General features: G+C 35.3%; 2 protein-coding genes across 2 annotated transcripts in view; both read right to left on the reverse strand.

Annotated features, from left to right (window-relative positions):
* The window catches only part of HBS1L (HBS1-like translational GTPase), a 64019-nt gene that overhangs the window by 44862 nt on the left and 1973 nt on the right, over window positions 1-17184 (reverse strand). The window contains exons 3-5 of the mRNA XM_009319137.1: window positions 14061-14126; window positions 11959-12096; window positions 9514-9708 (exon numbers count right to left, since the gene is read on the reverse strand). Coding sequence (XP_009317412.1) covers window positions 9514-9708; window positions 11959-12096; window positions 14061-14126 — 399 coding nt within the window. The remainder of the gene's footprint in view (window positions 1-9513; window positions 9709-11958; window positions 12097-14060; window positions 14127-17184) is intronic.
* LOC103912701 lies at window positions 5782-9582 on the reverse strand. The gene is made up of 2 exons (XM_009319078.1): window positions 9514-9582; window positions 5782-8604 (listed from the first exon to the last, which is right to left on the reverse strand). Exon 2 carries the CDS (start codon window positions 8406-8408, stop codon window positions 7359-7361), a length of 1050 nt encoding a protein of 349 aa, XP_009317353.1. The 5' UTR covers window positions 8409-8604; window positions 9514-9582; the 3' UTR covers window positions 5782-7358.

A 17184-nucleotide genomic window follows, 5' to 3' on the forward strand; every position in this document is an offset into this window, starting at 1 on the left:
TAGTATGATAAATGGAAGTAAAACCTGAGGGACTCTAAGTTAATGAAAATATATTGTACATCACCATTAAACTTCAGAATGTTTGCTCCTCCAGAATTTCTTTGGAATTCTCCCTATAAATAAAATCCAAAAACATCAGTTTGTTTGTTTTTTCATTTAAGACTCCCAACTTCACTTGTCCATTAGCCACAAAGCAGAAGTGATAGAAGTTATGTTAAAGCACAATAATCTGCATTCTGACACTTTGCACTAGGCAGCAACTGCTATCACAGTGTCCATCTGTAGCATAAAAAGACAGAAGACAAAAAAGTATTTGTCCATGGACTGAGAAACGCTCATCATTCTGAACCAAAAACAAACCTTGCTGCATTCAACTGAGCGAAAAGAAAAAGCTAATTACATTAAGTCACATTCTGGTAATGTTTGTGGGATTTTTGTTTATTTGTTACTGGTGTAAAGCAAAAATGAAGGAAGATATTTATACAGGAGAGGCAAAAAAAGAATTCTAGAAAATTGAAAGATAAACAACATTAACAAAATGCAAGCTAAGCACCTACTAATTTTACTTGTGGCTTGTATTCTTGAAACCGCCCACACTGTCTTAATAGCCAGGTCAAAAACCTGAATACATGCAGTATTAATAAAAATCATAAATCAAAAATAAATGCCAGTGAAGAAATGTCTGGTTCTCTATTAAGAGCTGCAAGCAAAGCAGTATAGTCCAATATTTAGAAAACTAGACTTGAGCTTGAGACCTGTGCTCTATTCCTAGATTATCTGGCATATCATGAGTAAGGCTTTTCAACTTCCTGTTGCTTACTTTCAATTTTGACTCTTTACTGTGAAGTTTGTTTCTTATTGAATATTTTTATATGTATAGCCCTATAAAGGCCCTGTTCTTGGTGCTGTTCCTGAGAAATTACCATAACGCAAAATAGCCAGTGGCCCCACAAAGATAGCTCAACTACGAGAATGACTTTATTGAAAAAAGACTAGATTCCTTGCTACCCCAAGAACAATCAAACTAAATATGCTCAGTTCATAGTAGTTTTAATTTCCTGCAAGGACTGCACATTTACAGACATCTGACCTCCTTCTTGCTCGTACATCACTAAAACCAAAAATCTTAGTGTCATAAAGTGGTTAACGATTCCGTTAATGGTGCCTGAAATGGAACAGAATCTAGCTCACTCACCAGTATCTGTATTTGCTCTGCAATACTAACACGGGCAAAAAGAAATGGAAATGTAGTTTAGCCAGGAAAAGCAAGCAGAAATGAAATGAATATGCAGAGAATGCAGATCCTTTTGACTGAGAGGGTACCATTTTTACATAAACATTTTTTAGAAATTTGAACTTTAAGAATTGTTTCTCAGAGAACCCATACAAATTAGCTAAATTTCACCAAACAAAAAGTCTTGCTTCTCTTGACTATAGTGAAAGCAAAGTTATTGCAATAGCGTATTTCAAATTGCAATAGCGTATTTCAAATTGCAATCTCTGAACATCACTAATACCCACTGCTGAGATCAAGCGAAGGACCCTGAGAAACGCTACATATGCCACGAACATATGTCACCAGTTAAAGAGGTTTATATTAACGTTTCCTTCTTTGATTTTATGGACAAGAAGACTCAAAATAGCCAATTGAAATATTAAAATAATGTCCATCTTCATCAGCTATTACCTCCATACATTGACATGAGTAAATATTTCACAAGAAACTCTTCTCTAAAATCTCCATACTCTCATTATAAAAAGAGTAAGACAATTTTCACTATGTCTTCCTAAGTCTGTAATTCTTAACAAATTGTTCATGAGTTCTTTCAAAATGTATCATTTTAACCTCTGCAGTCTACAACCATTTTATGGGTTCTAGCCATCTTCCAGTCATTTTATTACCAGAAAGTGGTAGAGAAGGGCAATGGATTATTTTCTAAAGGAATCCTACCAACACTAAGCATCCAAATCAATTCTTTGACCAACAAACCACTGACATATCCCAGAAGTCACTGACAATTGTTTTTAATGGGCCATTTTTAAGTATGCAATGTAACATGTACACAAACCAGATAAAGAACACTTCCATGATGACACAGACACCAGAAACGCGTGAACCATTTCATAAGAATCGTTCATCTCAACAATCACCTAAAATTACAAACTGCAATTAGCTTTGACTTTTGGTAAAAATGTATACTTCAACAAACAGTCTGCATAAAGGAGCAACTGGCTGTATAGAACAGCAATATTAAAACAGAGACACATTCCGACTGAATTGCATTAAGACAGCAATTTGGGAAGACCAAAAGACCTTGCTTCAAGAAATAAATAAATAAATGAGCACTGGCTTTGACTTTTGTTTCATCACATTGTTTTCTAGTGCAGACTAAACACACCAGTTTCACAAAAGAATTTTCTCTTACTTCCCCACAGAAAATCCTGTAAGGTCAAAACCATTAGCATACACAGAAGTATAGATAACTTAAACTAATGACATTTCCTCATCATCTAAATAGCAGTCTGGACATAGTGAATTGAACATAAAATCTACTTAAGAGTTTATCAGCTGTCTACACTTCACACAAACCAAAAAAGGCTGTAAGTTATCCATAAAAATTCAACTCAATCGCCAAAGAAACAAAAAGCAGGAAAGCATCCCCTTTCAGCACTTTAGGAAGTTTATTTTTATTGCATGAATTACAGTGTGATGAAACTTTTGCTTTTTTTTTTTCTTCTCCCAACCACAAATCATAATCAACATTTAATCAAAAATGCTTTAACAACTTTGAAAAGGTGAGCACTTTAGATTTGAAAGAGATGTGAATGATTGTTTGTATAACCCTAAACTACTGCCCTTGTATAAGGGTACAGTAATAAACTATATACATTTCAAAAGACAACCTATATCCTATCTTCATACAAATATTTTGTATAGCTATTCATTCTTGCAGTAGAAATATGCTGCAAAACTCTTCAACTTTTTGCATAAGTGTAGATTTTCAGAAATTGTTGATTACTGAAAAATGTATTTGAATGACATGATTAGAGGAAATAGGGCAAAACACAAAATTGCAAAGACTACCTCACTGCACCACTTAGTCTCTTAGAAATAAGATTTTGAAGTATTATCGTGCAACAATTCCAGAAATTCAAGTAGCTTGCTGCCTCTGAAGCTTAAGGTCCTGAGAACTGTCTGAAGAATTCAACGAGAAATTACTCATATAGGTATTTCTGAATAAAAAGTTAAAACCAGGTATGTGAAGTTTTAATCCCATGTTTTTTTTTTTAATCTGAAGCTTATGCTTCTAACATTCTATACTTTTCTCAAAGCAAAAGTGTTTTCTGTTGTAATTAAAAAACAGCTAAATATAATTAGTTAAATCACATCCCAAAGGGTACACGGCATCTATCAGTTTTGCTATCCCAATGGGGGTTGTTATTTTCATACCCTTCTCATATTTTGACTTTAAATTTGCCCTGGTTTCCCAAAACAAGTTCAGATAGAAATCAGCTAGAAAAAGGAAATCTAAAAGAGAAAAATGCAACAGGTATTTAGAGACATTTTAAGAATGTTGATTTTAAGAAATCAACTGTAGTAGCTCTAATTTCTACTGTAACAAAGAGCTTGAGAACTAACTTTAGACAGTTGCTTTTTTCTTATTTCACTGATATCCTTTCCTTTTTAAAATCCAAATAAGGTTTAAGAAGTCTATCAAAATGATCTAAAAAGAAGCTTTATAAACCCATTTCTAACGAAAAGCAAACTGGAGCCTCAATATGGTATCTGAAGACACACTAGTAGATGCCAGGTTTTGCCTTACTTTCTCCAAAGGAATCTTCCATGGAAAGAAGTATGCCCATGCAAACCCAGACAAGAACCGGAGCCTGTTTCCACAATAGATACAATCATTATAGAACATTCAATCACAACACTATTTCTAAGAGTTAACAAGAAATTGTAATTAAGTCAATCCTTTAAGAATATGCATTTTATTTAGGTACAATGTCCACAATGGTGGTCCAAGCAATGTCCACAAGGCAATTTTATATTAAAAATATTCAGCAGCCACTTAATTATGTACAAAATAAATTTCATGTACAAAATACCTTAGAAGTATACGGTCTGAATACCAGAAGTAGTATGTCTACATAGTTTAATATTATCTTTTTTATCTCCATATGCAAACACAAACACAAGTACTTTGCAATTTTAATATGTGAATTCCAAAACAAATAACACAATTCACCCGTATTAGACAGATACACACTAGCTGCAAAATGAGGGGGAGGGAATTTTTATATATACATCAATGAAATAAGCTCAGTGTTAAGCATAAAATAGACAGATTTAGTTAACGAGAATTCGAACATTCATTAGGCAGAAACACTTCAGTGCAAAGGCCAAACACAGACTGCTTATACAAAAATGCCATATACCATATCATCATGCAGTATTCTAAGACAATTAAACCTGTCACTAATGACGCAAACCTGGTTCTCAGTAAGGAAATTCAGGAAATTATTAAAATACCTGTTTCGTTTAAAAAGCAAATAGAGTAACACATTACCTTTTGTTTATAAAAACAAAACTGTAAAATTTTCCAAGCATGGAAATAAAAAATCTCTGCTGAAAATTAATTGGAATTCAGGTTTATCCATCACTTAAGCACCTCGGCAGTGTTCAGCCTGCAGGTTTGTACTAGTTCAACACTCACTTCAGGATTCAGGATTGCAAACTGAAGAAAAATCCCCCCCCTACTCCTTATAAACTGAACAGCATGTATTGCTTCTTCAAGATCACTAACACCACTGAGACAAATGCAAATGAAAAAGTATTTACATATGAAAATCTAGCTACCTAACAAGATCCAAAGTTGTTTACTAAGGTATCAATCCCACAGTAAGATCTGCGATAAACATATAACGCTGATGCCCTTTGGCTTCAGTCACTTGTTCGAAGTTTAATCTGCATGAAACCTATGGCAAAACTGAGCTCCAGGTACTACACATTGCCACCTACTACTTGTACATACTTTCCAATGGAATCCACAGGACATATATTTAGGTGTATGTCCAGTTCAGGCTCTAAAATTATTGAAAATGCTAGGAATTTTTATGCAAAGAAAAGCAGCCGGGGGAATAAGAAAACAGACCAAAACCAAAGAGAAGTTCAACAAGAACAAGGGAAAAACAAAGCTATTCAATGAAAATTTAAAAAAACTGCATGTATTGGAAATCTCTACCTACATTAATTAGTGCCTCAAGAGTATTTGGAATGTAAGAAAGCAAAACCACCTAGCAATATACCAGGCATGACGATGCCAATCTCTGTACAATATTTTACTTTTAAAAATTAGAATTTCTGTACTAGAAGATACATACAATTTCGGAAAAACTGAACTTTAATTATAAACACTCCGAATAGGACATTTTGCCTCAGTGGGAAAAACAGACTTGGACTTTCAAGCAGTGGGAAGTTAATATTTGGACTTGCTACAGAGAAACTGATCACTGAAAAGCATTTCTAAGTGTTCAAAAAGCAGAATTTGCTATTAAGACTAATTAATAAAACAACCAGTATACAATCAGTATCAGCCAGACTTCTATAGGCAGTCTTCTGAGGAAATAAATCAATTATGCTCCTGCTCACAAACTTATCAGATCATAGTATGCACACTGTATTGTATTATTTACACTTCAATGCTTTAAGGCACTCAAAATAGGTAAGGATACAGGTGGCTAGATTAACATGTCGACTAGAACATAAACACCGCAGCATTGTCATTATATAAAACTTTTATTAGTAAGGGTAAGAAACATTAATTTCATTTAAGAGGTCAGAGGTCACACTGCTCAGTCCTAAATGACAATAGCATCAACTAGACAAACAAGCAAAAATATACAGAACATGAAATTTGTACCTGAGAGCACTGGAACATGTTTTATTTTTATTTAGTAACAAAATTGTAGTGCAACCTGAAGTCAGGAATAAACTTAAAGTTTTTGTCTTCTTTTTGATGCAACATGCTCAACAAAAATTAGATTAAAACTAGATGAAAATTATATCTACTGTTCCATACTAGCTGCCAAGTTTAGCATGAATAAGCGTATGGCAGTATATGAACAAACGTATTTTTCTAGTTGCAGCAGTACCTTTATTGCACTTATTGCTGTTCAGGATCTAAAATACTGACATTGACACTGGAAATAAAAGTAGTAATGTGTACTAAAAGGAAAGTTGAAACATACATGCAGTTACTAATTTGACTAACGGGGCACCAGAATCTGGTAATTATCAGCTAAAAAAAAATAACTCCAGAATGTCCTGATTCTGATCTTCCATATAAAGATTCAAAGTAACAGCAATGGGTGCAAACAGTAGAAGATAATATATTTCCATTACTAAAGGAAGCTTTCTTCAAAACAGACAAGAGGCAGACACAAACAGCACTTATGCTTTGCCTGATTTTTTTTTCCATTGAGCAAAGACTCTCATGCTAAAGTTGAAAGAACTGTTATTCCAATACTTTTCTGAAAGACTTGAGAATAAACCATAGAATCCTAGTGAAACTTCTCATGAAATACATCCAACATGTATATACCTACAAAATAGCTATTTTAAAATTCTGAATATCACATTTTGACAGCTGATTAGAGAATAAACGGGGGGGGGGGGGAGACACACAATTTTAATTGCTTGCTCCCCTACAAATTTGGTCCCATCAAGAACTATGTATGTCCTATCACAACTAAAACTGTCAAAACCTGAGGTTAGCGAGGCTTTTAAAAACTAAAGGTATTTCTGTTGTAATATTGTAATCAGTATAAAGATAGAAGAGAATAGTGACATTGACTGGAAAATACCAATTACAAGACTGGCAGTTTAATAACATACCTTATCAGAAAACCTAACTTTAAGAACATTTAATAAAACAGTCGTAATATAAACTGAGGTTTCCACTCCCCAAACTATACACCACATAGCAAAACTAAATTACTTTACAAAATAATAATTCAGTGTTCTTCCCAATGAACTGTATCTTCAACACCTAAAGAGGTGTTTCAAGAAGTCTAATGGTGTTTATAGAATTTTATACATGCAGTATCTAAAGTTCAAGACTTTGCAAAAGTTAAAAATGTTAAATTGTCAGTGAAAATTAGGCAAAAATAAAGATATTCAGTGCAACAGGTTAAAAGTTCACATACAAATTTGTTACCAAACAGTGAGAACTGTAATATGTCAATTAAAAAAATAAAAAAAATTCAATTCTGGATTATAAATAGGTCCTATATAATTAGAGGGTTTTTAATATACCAAGATACAAACACTGATTTTTTTTATTTTTTTTTTTTCACTACTCTCTGGTAAAAGCTCTTTTTTGGTTAGCTTTGACAATATCATCAGGAGATGCTGATTTGAAGTCAAATGGTGTTATGGCTATTATAGGACCAGTTTCCTTGGGTTTTACATCTTGTACTTGTCTGCTGTATAGGAAAGCTTTATGCATGCCAATTGTGTGCCGCTTATAACCTTTTGGAGGATAACGGAGACACAAGGTTAAAGCAAAAGCTGAAGGTCTTGCACGCAGTGCCTTCATCCATGAAAGGGACAAATCCTGCCTCTTAGGAGTAAGCCCTCTTTTGGGTTTTTTATTTGTTTTGGCAAAACCAGAACATTTTCCTTGTTTTTCTTTTAAAAGTTTAGTTTCGGGGCTTAAAATATTTGACTGTCCTACCACATTTTCTTCTGCAGATACACCTGCATTTTTCACAAGGGCACTTAAATCAATGCTGGTTCTTTTAGAGGGCCTCGATTCAGCTACATTCAGCATGGGGACGTCTGTCCTTTGTTGAGTTTTATCTACTTCAATAGTCTCTGCTATTAAATCCGAGAGTGATAAATTCTCAACTTCCTTTAGTGGAGAAACTTTAGAGAGGGCTAGAGAAGACAAAGATCCTGTTAGCTCTGGCATCCCACCTGAAGTTTGGGGTTGACTTACTAGTCGTGATAATGGTGAGGTTCCCAATTTCTTATCAGTGAGACTTGCTGTTGACTGGCTATAAAGATCAGCCAAAGAATAACAGTGGCTAGCACTGCTTTCCTGGTGCTCCTGAAGTAAGTCAGCCAATGATGTACTTCCAGACCTTAACACTGGCAAAGCAGCCATGTCTGAAGAGGGGCTTTGTTGTTTTCTACTTTGCACAAGTGAAGAAAAATCTTCAAGAAGTTCGTTCTTTCTATTTACAGTATGACTGACTTCATTATCAAGAGCCAGTTTTCCTAAAGCACTTGTTAAACACGGAGGACTGTAAAAATCTGTATTACTATTACAATCAGAAATATTTGAGGAAACAAAAGGAATGCTGTCTTCAGAACTCAGAGAATCACAAACCACAGTCTGCATCAGCAAGGATTTCAAGTCCTGTGTTTCCTTGCATTTCAACTTCTTAAAGGAAGAATTTCCAGATGGGTTACTTCCTATGCTAAAGTAAACATCTTCACTGCCAGGAATCGAACTTACTGCATTAGCACTTTCTGGTAGTTGATTCTCTGCCTGTTTATTCACAGGTTCACAAAACGATCCTTTACACAAATCATCACTGAAAGAAGATGACAGAACAAGTGAAGAGGATTTCAATCCTTTCCTTTCTGATGTAGGTATATTGGATTTTTCAGCATTAAGGAGCATTTTGTCATTTGTAATTAAAGAGTAACAAGCTGAACCACTTTTAACTGTCAAGTTTCCAAACCCAGGTTTATTGGTGTTGTCAGCAACATTTTCTACTGCACAAGAGAAACTGTCTGTATCAATACGCATTTCTGGGCAACAAAGTAAGGCTCCTTACCTTACAATAGCCAATAATTTTCAGATGGAAGTGCAGTCACAACGAAATATCCATTTTTTTTTAAAGTAGACAGCAGCAACAAAAAAATCAAGAAGAAACATGAAAAGGCATTTAATTACTAAGTGTTATCCAAAGACATGCAATGTTCTACAATTAAATCACAGGTATCTACTGAAATACCTAAGAAACTTTAAGAATCACAAAGAATGCCAGTAAACATTACGAAGATTTAAGCATAAATCAAAATACAAAAGTTACTGTACGGGCGCTACCAAAAAAAGGGAGGTATTGGGGATGGGAGATGTCAGTTCACCAAACAAATAATGGAAGTGCATAAAACTTAAAGATGTTGTCCAACTTTTAGGACATGTATTCATTCAGTTAAGTCATATATTATAAATCAGAAATTCACTGTGAACTGCAGATGGTTGCAGTTTGAATTTAAGCGGACGCTAAGGTTTTATTTTGACTTCTAGCTCAAGAAAAGCTACTGTTTCCTTTAAATGTTTTTAGAACACAGAAATAGAAGAGTAAATTGGTCTTCTTTAATTTTCTAATAAATGACTAATGCAATAACAAGCATCTTCTCAGCTTGTAAAGCCAAAATTAAACCGTACATAGAAATGAATCATCTTGAATGCAAACAATTAAACAGAAATATACCTTTCGTCGTCTTTCCTACAACCACAGCGTCCTCATTCTTGGTCTTCACATTTTGCTTACTGCCTTGTGAAAGCACAAGATCCAAAGCCTTCTGTACATCAAATTTACTATCCAGTACTGCTTGCACCATTGTTTGCTCTGGTACAGACTCTGCCAAAACTTCTCTCATTTGATCAAGGCATGAATTAAGACGGGCTAAAAGAGACATATTACTGTTACAAGCCGCACAAAAAACTGTCTTAAGCGGCCTAACCACTAGCACCGCACATCTCATTAACAAAAACAGGAGAAAAATATCATAGTAAGAGATAAAACCTTTAGAAATTAATTTCAATCTCACTTATTGCCATGATAAACTTTGCTCCCAAACCCTGCAGAATATTTGACTAATTTCAGATATTGCTATAAGGAACATATCACTGACTACTATTTATTAGTTTATAAAGCTCAATATTGAAATACTTTGATGTTGTAAAATTAACTATCTTCACTGCAGAGAAGAAATACAAATAATCACCTTTAAAATTTTCCAAAGTAATTTAGTAAGTCAACATGGAATCCCATTAAACAGCACATTTTAAGTGTTTACAGATGCTATAATTAACACCCAAAGTAAAACAGCATTTTCAGGGGCCTCAGGCCTTACCAATTGAAAACTCTGGATCAACACGCCAGGTTTGAAACTACCTGCAATCTTTACCTTTCCTAAAACTGTAATACATTTTTCGGCAATCAATTTTCTTTGGAGCATATTTCTGCAACTAGTATAAGCCTTGACTAAGATAAGTTTCTTAAGTTTTGACCTACCACTAAACAAGAGACTGAAAATTCACCAGGCTGCCACTCACTGGAAGTAGTGTGCAAATCAGATATACCAACACAAGAGAACAGAAGAAAATCTTCCTGAATATCACAGTTTCTGCCAGTTCAGATTTTGGAAAACAGGAACTGAACAACAGGAAGACGACTACAGATTCTTGATTTGAACACCTCCTAAAGATGGTGATGTTTGAAGAACTTTGCTAAAGGAATTCAACACCACAGAATTCCAACTTCCTCAAGGTTACTTAAATCAGCACCCTCGATCTGTAATCAAGTCAATGTTCCCCAGACATTGGCTCTGCAAAACAAGTACTGGCACACAATGTGCTGGTTGGACATTTTATTATCCAACACTCAGCAAGGACAATCTTGCCAAACTCTTTGCAGCCAGATTGACTACAATCAATAATTTTGTATTAATGGCCAACACTGCACACTATACCAAACACAACAGGTCTTGTAGGACCACTGCTGTTTTCACAGTAGAAACAGTTATTTCTAGGTTTCTTTTCCATCTTTTTTTAGTCCAGAATATTACTTTCCTTCTTGTTCCAATATCAATTCTTAACTGATCGAGTCTGTCAAAAGCATTCGGAAAAGCCAGGGTACCATATTGTCTAGGTCACCTGTACCCACATACTGGCTGATTCTTTCAAATTGCCCTCTACAGCATTATTGCCTGCTGTGAAAACATGTACGTTACACCCCAATTTACCAAATTTACCCATATGTCTATGCATTAGCATAGCTTCTACCAATTTACTTGACATGGACTTTAGATGCTTTCTATTCTATCTATTGTTTCTGAACTTTCTGCAACTTGTTTTAAATAGCAAAATTCATTCATTCATTTTATTGTCTATTCATTCACACTTTAAGCTTACCAACATTTTGAAAATAACCCTGATTATTTCCAAAACATTAAAAACTAAGTTAACTACTAATAGTTAGGAAAAAGATTTGTGAATCTTTTTCACAAAGCATGTAATTAAGCTATCAGGCAGCAAGTTTAAAAAACAAAAGCAAGTATTTTTTCCCTAACTACACAGCTCAGAACTTGGCTTATAACATGGAATTCATGGCTGCAGGACTGAATGGAAGCCAAAGTCTAATGAATTCAAAACAGGGTAAGAAAAGACTGTAGAGGATACAGGTATCTAAAGATATTGGCTACTGTTTCAAGGAGATGTGTGACTGAAAACCTCTCAAATACTGCTAATTGCTGTAATTTGAAATGCAATACAAGCAAAAGATCATTCTACAAATAGTTTTTCTAATACTCTTCCCTAAGCATTCATTTGCGGAGTCAAGACCCTGAGCTACATGGATGCTTGGCCTGAGCCAGTACAGCTGTTCTTATGTCTGAATTTCGTATCAAATCTCATTATTCCCAATAAGAAACTAAGAACATATTTCAAGGTATGCAACCAAGTTACAAGTAGTATACATAAGGTAGTTATGAATTTGAAGAATCACCATGAAGCTGTGCTCATGAAGGGTGTTATTCTACAAGATTACAGAATTGTGAGTAGTGTCAGTCAAGTAACGTTAATTTAAGACTATTTTAGTAAGCCCTTAATTCATAAGAGATTGTTCTGAGAATTACTTATTTTCTATAATTACCTCTATCAACTTCAGTCAACTGATGATTTGATGTAAAATAATCAGCAGTATCATCTGTACCTTCATAGCCATATTCTTCTTCTAATGGCTCAGCAAATGTTGCTGGTTTGTCTCGTCTGGAGTAGATAAATTGAGCTGCTGCATTAGGCAAAAAACAAAGTATTAAAAAAAAAAAAAAAGTCGAATCTTTTTTCCTCCTTTAAAAACAAAACATATCCAAAGGGGAAAAAAAGTTGGGACACTGACCTGTTACAGTGGTTTTGGGGGGCGATGGGACACTACTGTATAATGACTACTACCTGAAGACTGTACAGAGCATACAGCAGCTCATGTTAGTCATCATCACAGTGAAACCACAGGCTGGGCAATATCCTTGTATTCATGTAATGCAATAATTCTGCAAAGTTCAGCATTCAAACAAAAGAATATACTCCAGGTTTGAAAAATAGTATTTTCTACACCGAATTACCATCTATGGACTAATGTCTTCAGAATCTTACTCCACAATTATTTTTTTTACCACAGTTACAAGTGAAAAAAAATTAGCATGAAAATAATGTTGCTTTTACAGTATGGCACTGTCAAACTACTGGTAACAATGTGATGGAGTTGAACACATTCTTCTCTTCTAGGAATTTCATTAGAAATACAGTCCCTGAGTTAAAATGTATAGTCACACAAAATTTTAAGCAAGTGCATAATTCCACTCTGATTTAACAACACATTAAGGCATATACAGATAAAACTTCTTGCTGAACATGAGCCCCAGTCATTATATACTCTCAGAAATGTACAAAGTATAATGTAAACAAATTTCCTTATGTTATGTAATATTCTCCCCAGCTCTGAAATATATACTGAAAGTATATGCATATTCAGAAGTTAAGTAGTATAGCCTTAGCAACTGTTTCCCAAATGCACACCATTTCATATTCAATCACCATAACTGAAGCAACTATTAAAAGATTGCTATACAATCTAGATCAGATTATTTTATAAATGAAGCTTACGTAAAAAGAATTCTTAGGAAAATTACTGTGCACAAACAAGGATTAGTTTTGCAATTTAGCAGTTTATACTTGATTAAAAAGTGAACACATTGCACATTTTCATCACAAAATACAAGGCTACCTTAATTCTTAGAAAAGGTCTGAGAAATTCTAGCAATTAAACGTGGAAATTGAATGCAAGACAATCTGAATTTAAATCAGGGAATGTGACTACAAATAATAAAAATACACACCTAGATTTGCTTATCTAAAATCAACAGAATGACAGAGGAACAGATTTTTAAAGGCCTAATTAACTCAAGCACCTGTGGCCAGAGGTCACAGACTGCATCACAGGCACAGCATATTTAGATCCAGCCTAGTTACCTCCAGTAGCACAGCTTCACATCAACATCAGCCATACTATTTTCAGGGCCTACTCGGCTCTAGAAACACTGCCACCAAATCTGGGGAAACCCTAAACTGGTAATCTTGCCAGAGATTTGACTGGAGAACACAACCTAATGGGCTGAATTCAGCTGGGCTGAGCCACTCCAATTATGTCTTACCTGAGCACACAGCAATCACTATTTTTATACCTACTATTTTTTATACCTACTCCACAGCATTACAAATGCCCGAAGGCCTATTACCTCCACATGACCTTGTATGACAACAGAAGCCAGCGATGACCAGTGCTGCATCCCACAGTAAGACTCCTTACCCCACATTTACTTAAACTTGTGTAAAAGACATCACCTACCAGGTGCAGAATCACAACTGTTAAGCCCAGCTAGATCCTACCAACAATTTTAAAAGATACCAAATGTTTCAAGACTATCAACACATTCCCATAAACCAGATTTTTACGTTATCAAATACATTCTGACCATCCGAGATAGTATACTTGTATGACTGAAGATGTGCCCAGTTGTCTAATGTGACTTCCAAAAGCATAACAATGCCTAACACTACCTAACTGACTTTAACAGGATTACAGCTGCTAGGCGCTTTTCAAAAGTTTCACTAGCTTTTAAATATTGTTTTATTCTAGAAATAAATATCACAGTAGGAGTCAATGGACAATGCTTATACATAATCATTTGAACTAACCTGTTGAAGGAGAAATGCAATAATCATCTTCTACTGATTGGCCATACACATCATCATCTTCAAAATCTATGAAGCAGAAACAGTAAAATTAGTCTGCACAATTTCTAAATACTTAATATTATAATTCAAAGGGTAGTTTTTACACAAGGTTTTAAGAAATTATGCATCTCTAGTATTCCAGAAGTGCAGTTAAATACTGTTTATTTACCTAGGTAAGAAATTCTAAGTTACAACAATAGAATTTTAACATTTAATATTTTATTCATTAGGAAAGCTGAAAATTTGCAAGAGCTGCCATGCTTCACACCTCCTCCTTCACCATCTCCTTTGGAAGGCTGCCCTCACAGTCCAAACCCAACTTTCTACAGTTCCACAAATCTTTACCCATGGCACTTCTCTTGATATTTCTGCTTGACCTCTCAATATCTTAACCACAGACAGTTCAATTACAATCTCTACTCCAACAACTCAGGATCAGCATTTCTACTCCATACCTATCTACTTCTCAGTTTTCTTCTCTGGTCTATCCTCATGGCCAACTACCTTTCAGCTCAGGTTCAGGAAGGCAAAAATACAATTCACGATTCTCTTTGAATATGCAAAACTGTTTCAGCCAAAAAGCAAGAATCTTATACAGTTACTTAAACATAGCCATATACTTTCCCCATTAAAAAAAGGTATCAGGAATCAGTTATCAGGAAACACAAAGAGAAAGTAAGTTATCTACACCCCCCCCCCCAAAAAAAAAAATCCTAGTATTATGTAAATCTTGACAATAAATTTGTAATTTTCACTAAGTAATAATGAAATATATGAAAAAAAGTAATGAACTATTTTTAAAGATGTATTGCATACACTTGGCAGTTTCACAAATAACACGTATTCTTTGTTGTTTTAAAAGAGTGAGAGAAAAAAGCAGCTAACAGCTAAAAAAAATCTGCACTCTGATATAAACTTACAGACCACAGAACTGGGACATTACAGACACTGTATCCATCTATAAAAGGCTCAGAATTTGGGACATGAAAGGTTAATTTATCTCAAAGTAAACTTAACTCTATAATTCACTGTAATTTTCAAAAAAATGCCAACCAAAAGCAGTAGCTAAAAGGGCTGGCACAAGGGTATGAAAAGTTTAGTGAAAACCCAGGAATCTACTTTGGAAACTAAGTATCACGGGATAAAGAAAACGTATTATAGGCTTGTTTTGATTGTTTTGTCTTTAAAAAAAGAGCATATTGTTACCTACTTTTTGACCATCTTGAAAAGGACACACTGTCTCCTGGTTCCATGCTAGGACCAATTAATCTCTAAAAAGTCTAGGGAAGACACATACATTTTTTTCAAGGTAAGCACACTTTTTGTCGTTTGGCCAATACTTGGAAAGTGTCAAGGAGAACTCCAAGATGACTTGGTGTGAATGGTTAACATTCAGTTAGTAATAAGTGAAATCAAGGTAAGTCTTGTCAGTGTGCATTATTTGAATCACTTGTATATCCCATACGGGTTTAACTTCTAGACTAAAAGACACCTCAGTGAAAATGACTCAGCTTGCATTGACCATAAAAATAATTATTAAAAAATGACAGAAATTACAGAACAGAGTAGAAGCCACAGAAGCATTCCACAGTAACAGCTGTATCACCAACATACTCTCAGCTGGAATATGACATTCAGTTCTGATCACAATACCTCAAAAAGGAGAGAGCAGAAATAGAATATGGTCAAATAAAGGCCACAAGATCTAAGGCCTCAGAAGCCTTCCTATGAAAGGAGACCAAAAAACACTGCAAATATTTACTTTAGAAAGGAGACAAATAATTGGGCCAGACAAAGCATTACAGAATTGTAAGTGGCATAAAAAGAACATATGGCATTATATTAAGTAAAAAAAAGACGACACAAAAGTGTACTTCATTTGGGACAGAAATGATTGTATGCGTCTACAAAAGTAGCATATGCTGTAAGTATAAAGACCACACCTATACACACTTCTAATTAAACCTGTCATGTAATGCAACAGTAAAGTTTCAAATAGCAATAGCAACTTAAGCCTCATATGGCTACAGCAAATTACTATGTATCTCAGCAACCTCATTAGAAGAGATTCTAGTGAGTGTACAAACACTGAAATGAATTCTACAAATTGGGCACCCAACTTCACAGATGACAGATATTCAGTTGAAATCAACATTTCAACCAATCTGTGATGAAAAAGAGCTCTAGAGGATGAAAGAATCAAGCAGTAAAATCCCCAATCCAGCCTACGATTTTGCCTGTATTAGGTAAATTTGCACTAGTAAAACTTGCAAGGTAGGCCACACAGATGTCATGGCTCACATGGATTTACATGACTTCCCCGAAAATTCCAAGGTCACAGCACAAAACCCAATTTGTGCTACTATAATATATACATATTGTATCTGTTCACTCAACAGCAAAAGACCAGAGACAAGCAGAAGTATTTCTTGCATTTTTTTTATATAATCTGACAAAGTGAGGCAACAAAATAGCTGCTCCCATACCAAAGGGTTCTTTAAAATACCAGGATCAACTGGAAGCGTGTGCATTTTTCCACAGCCCAAGCCAACACAAACAAATCTTTGGAGAAAAAAGCGTGCAGTTTACAGTTTGCCTAAGTTAATGGGATAGGGCACAAAGAAAGCTCCAGTACTGCAGGTAGGAGACGAGTTCTTACACAAGAGCTTGTTCATTCCATGAAGGCTTAAGTAAAATATGACAGAAAGGTGTCTGAAAAACAGGTTCTTCCTTAGATGCTCAACTCCATCTTCAGGAACTACATTTCTTCTACGAGGAATGGCTGTTGCCACTTATCTATCTATGGCTGAACACCAGCAACGATTTGCTGGAGTTAAGACTGGGAACACAAACTTTTAAGCCTTACAAGGCTAAAGAAGGGCGGGTTCAATTCTACTGAGGCTGGTTTTCAAGTCACTCCCACCCGCCCGAAAAGCAGTCAACTTCGGCAGCTTAAGGCCACGCAGGTAAACCCTGCCGCGGCCTGGCCTGCGTGCCAGAGCCGCGCTTGCCCCGTGCGAAAGCTCCCCGGAGGCCCCGGCAGCAGGGGATGGCCCTGAAGGGCGGCAGCGGCGGCGGCAGCGCA

Source organism: Pygoscelis adeliae, unplaced genomic scaffold (genome assembly GCF_000699105.1).
Source record: "Pygoscelis adeliae isolate BGI_AS28 unplaced genomic scaffold, ASM69910v1 Scaffold172, whole genome shotgun sequence".
Lineage (NCBI taxonomy): Eukaryota > Metazoa > Chordata > Aves > Sphenisciformes > Spheniscidae > Pygoscelis > Pygoscelis adeliae.

Coding starts and splice junctions, on each gene's coding strand:
- LOC103912701 (XM_009319078.1), bottom strand. CDS start 8,408: ATGCAGACTGTGGTTTGTGATTCTCTGAGTTCTGAAGACAGCATTCCT.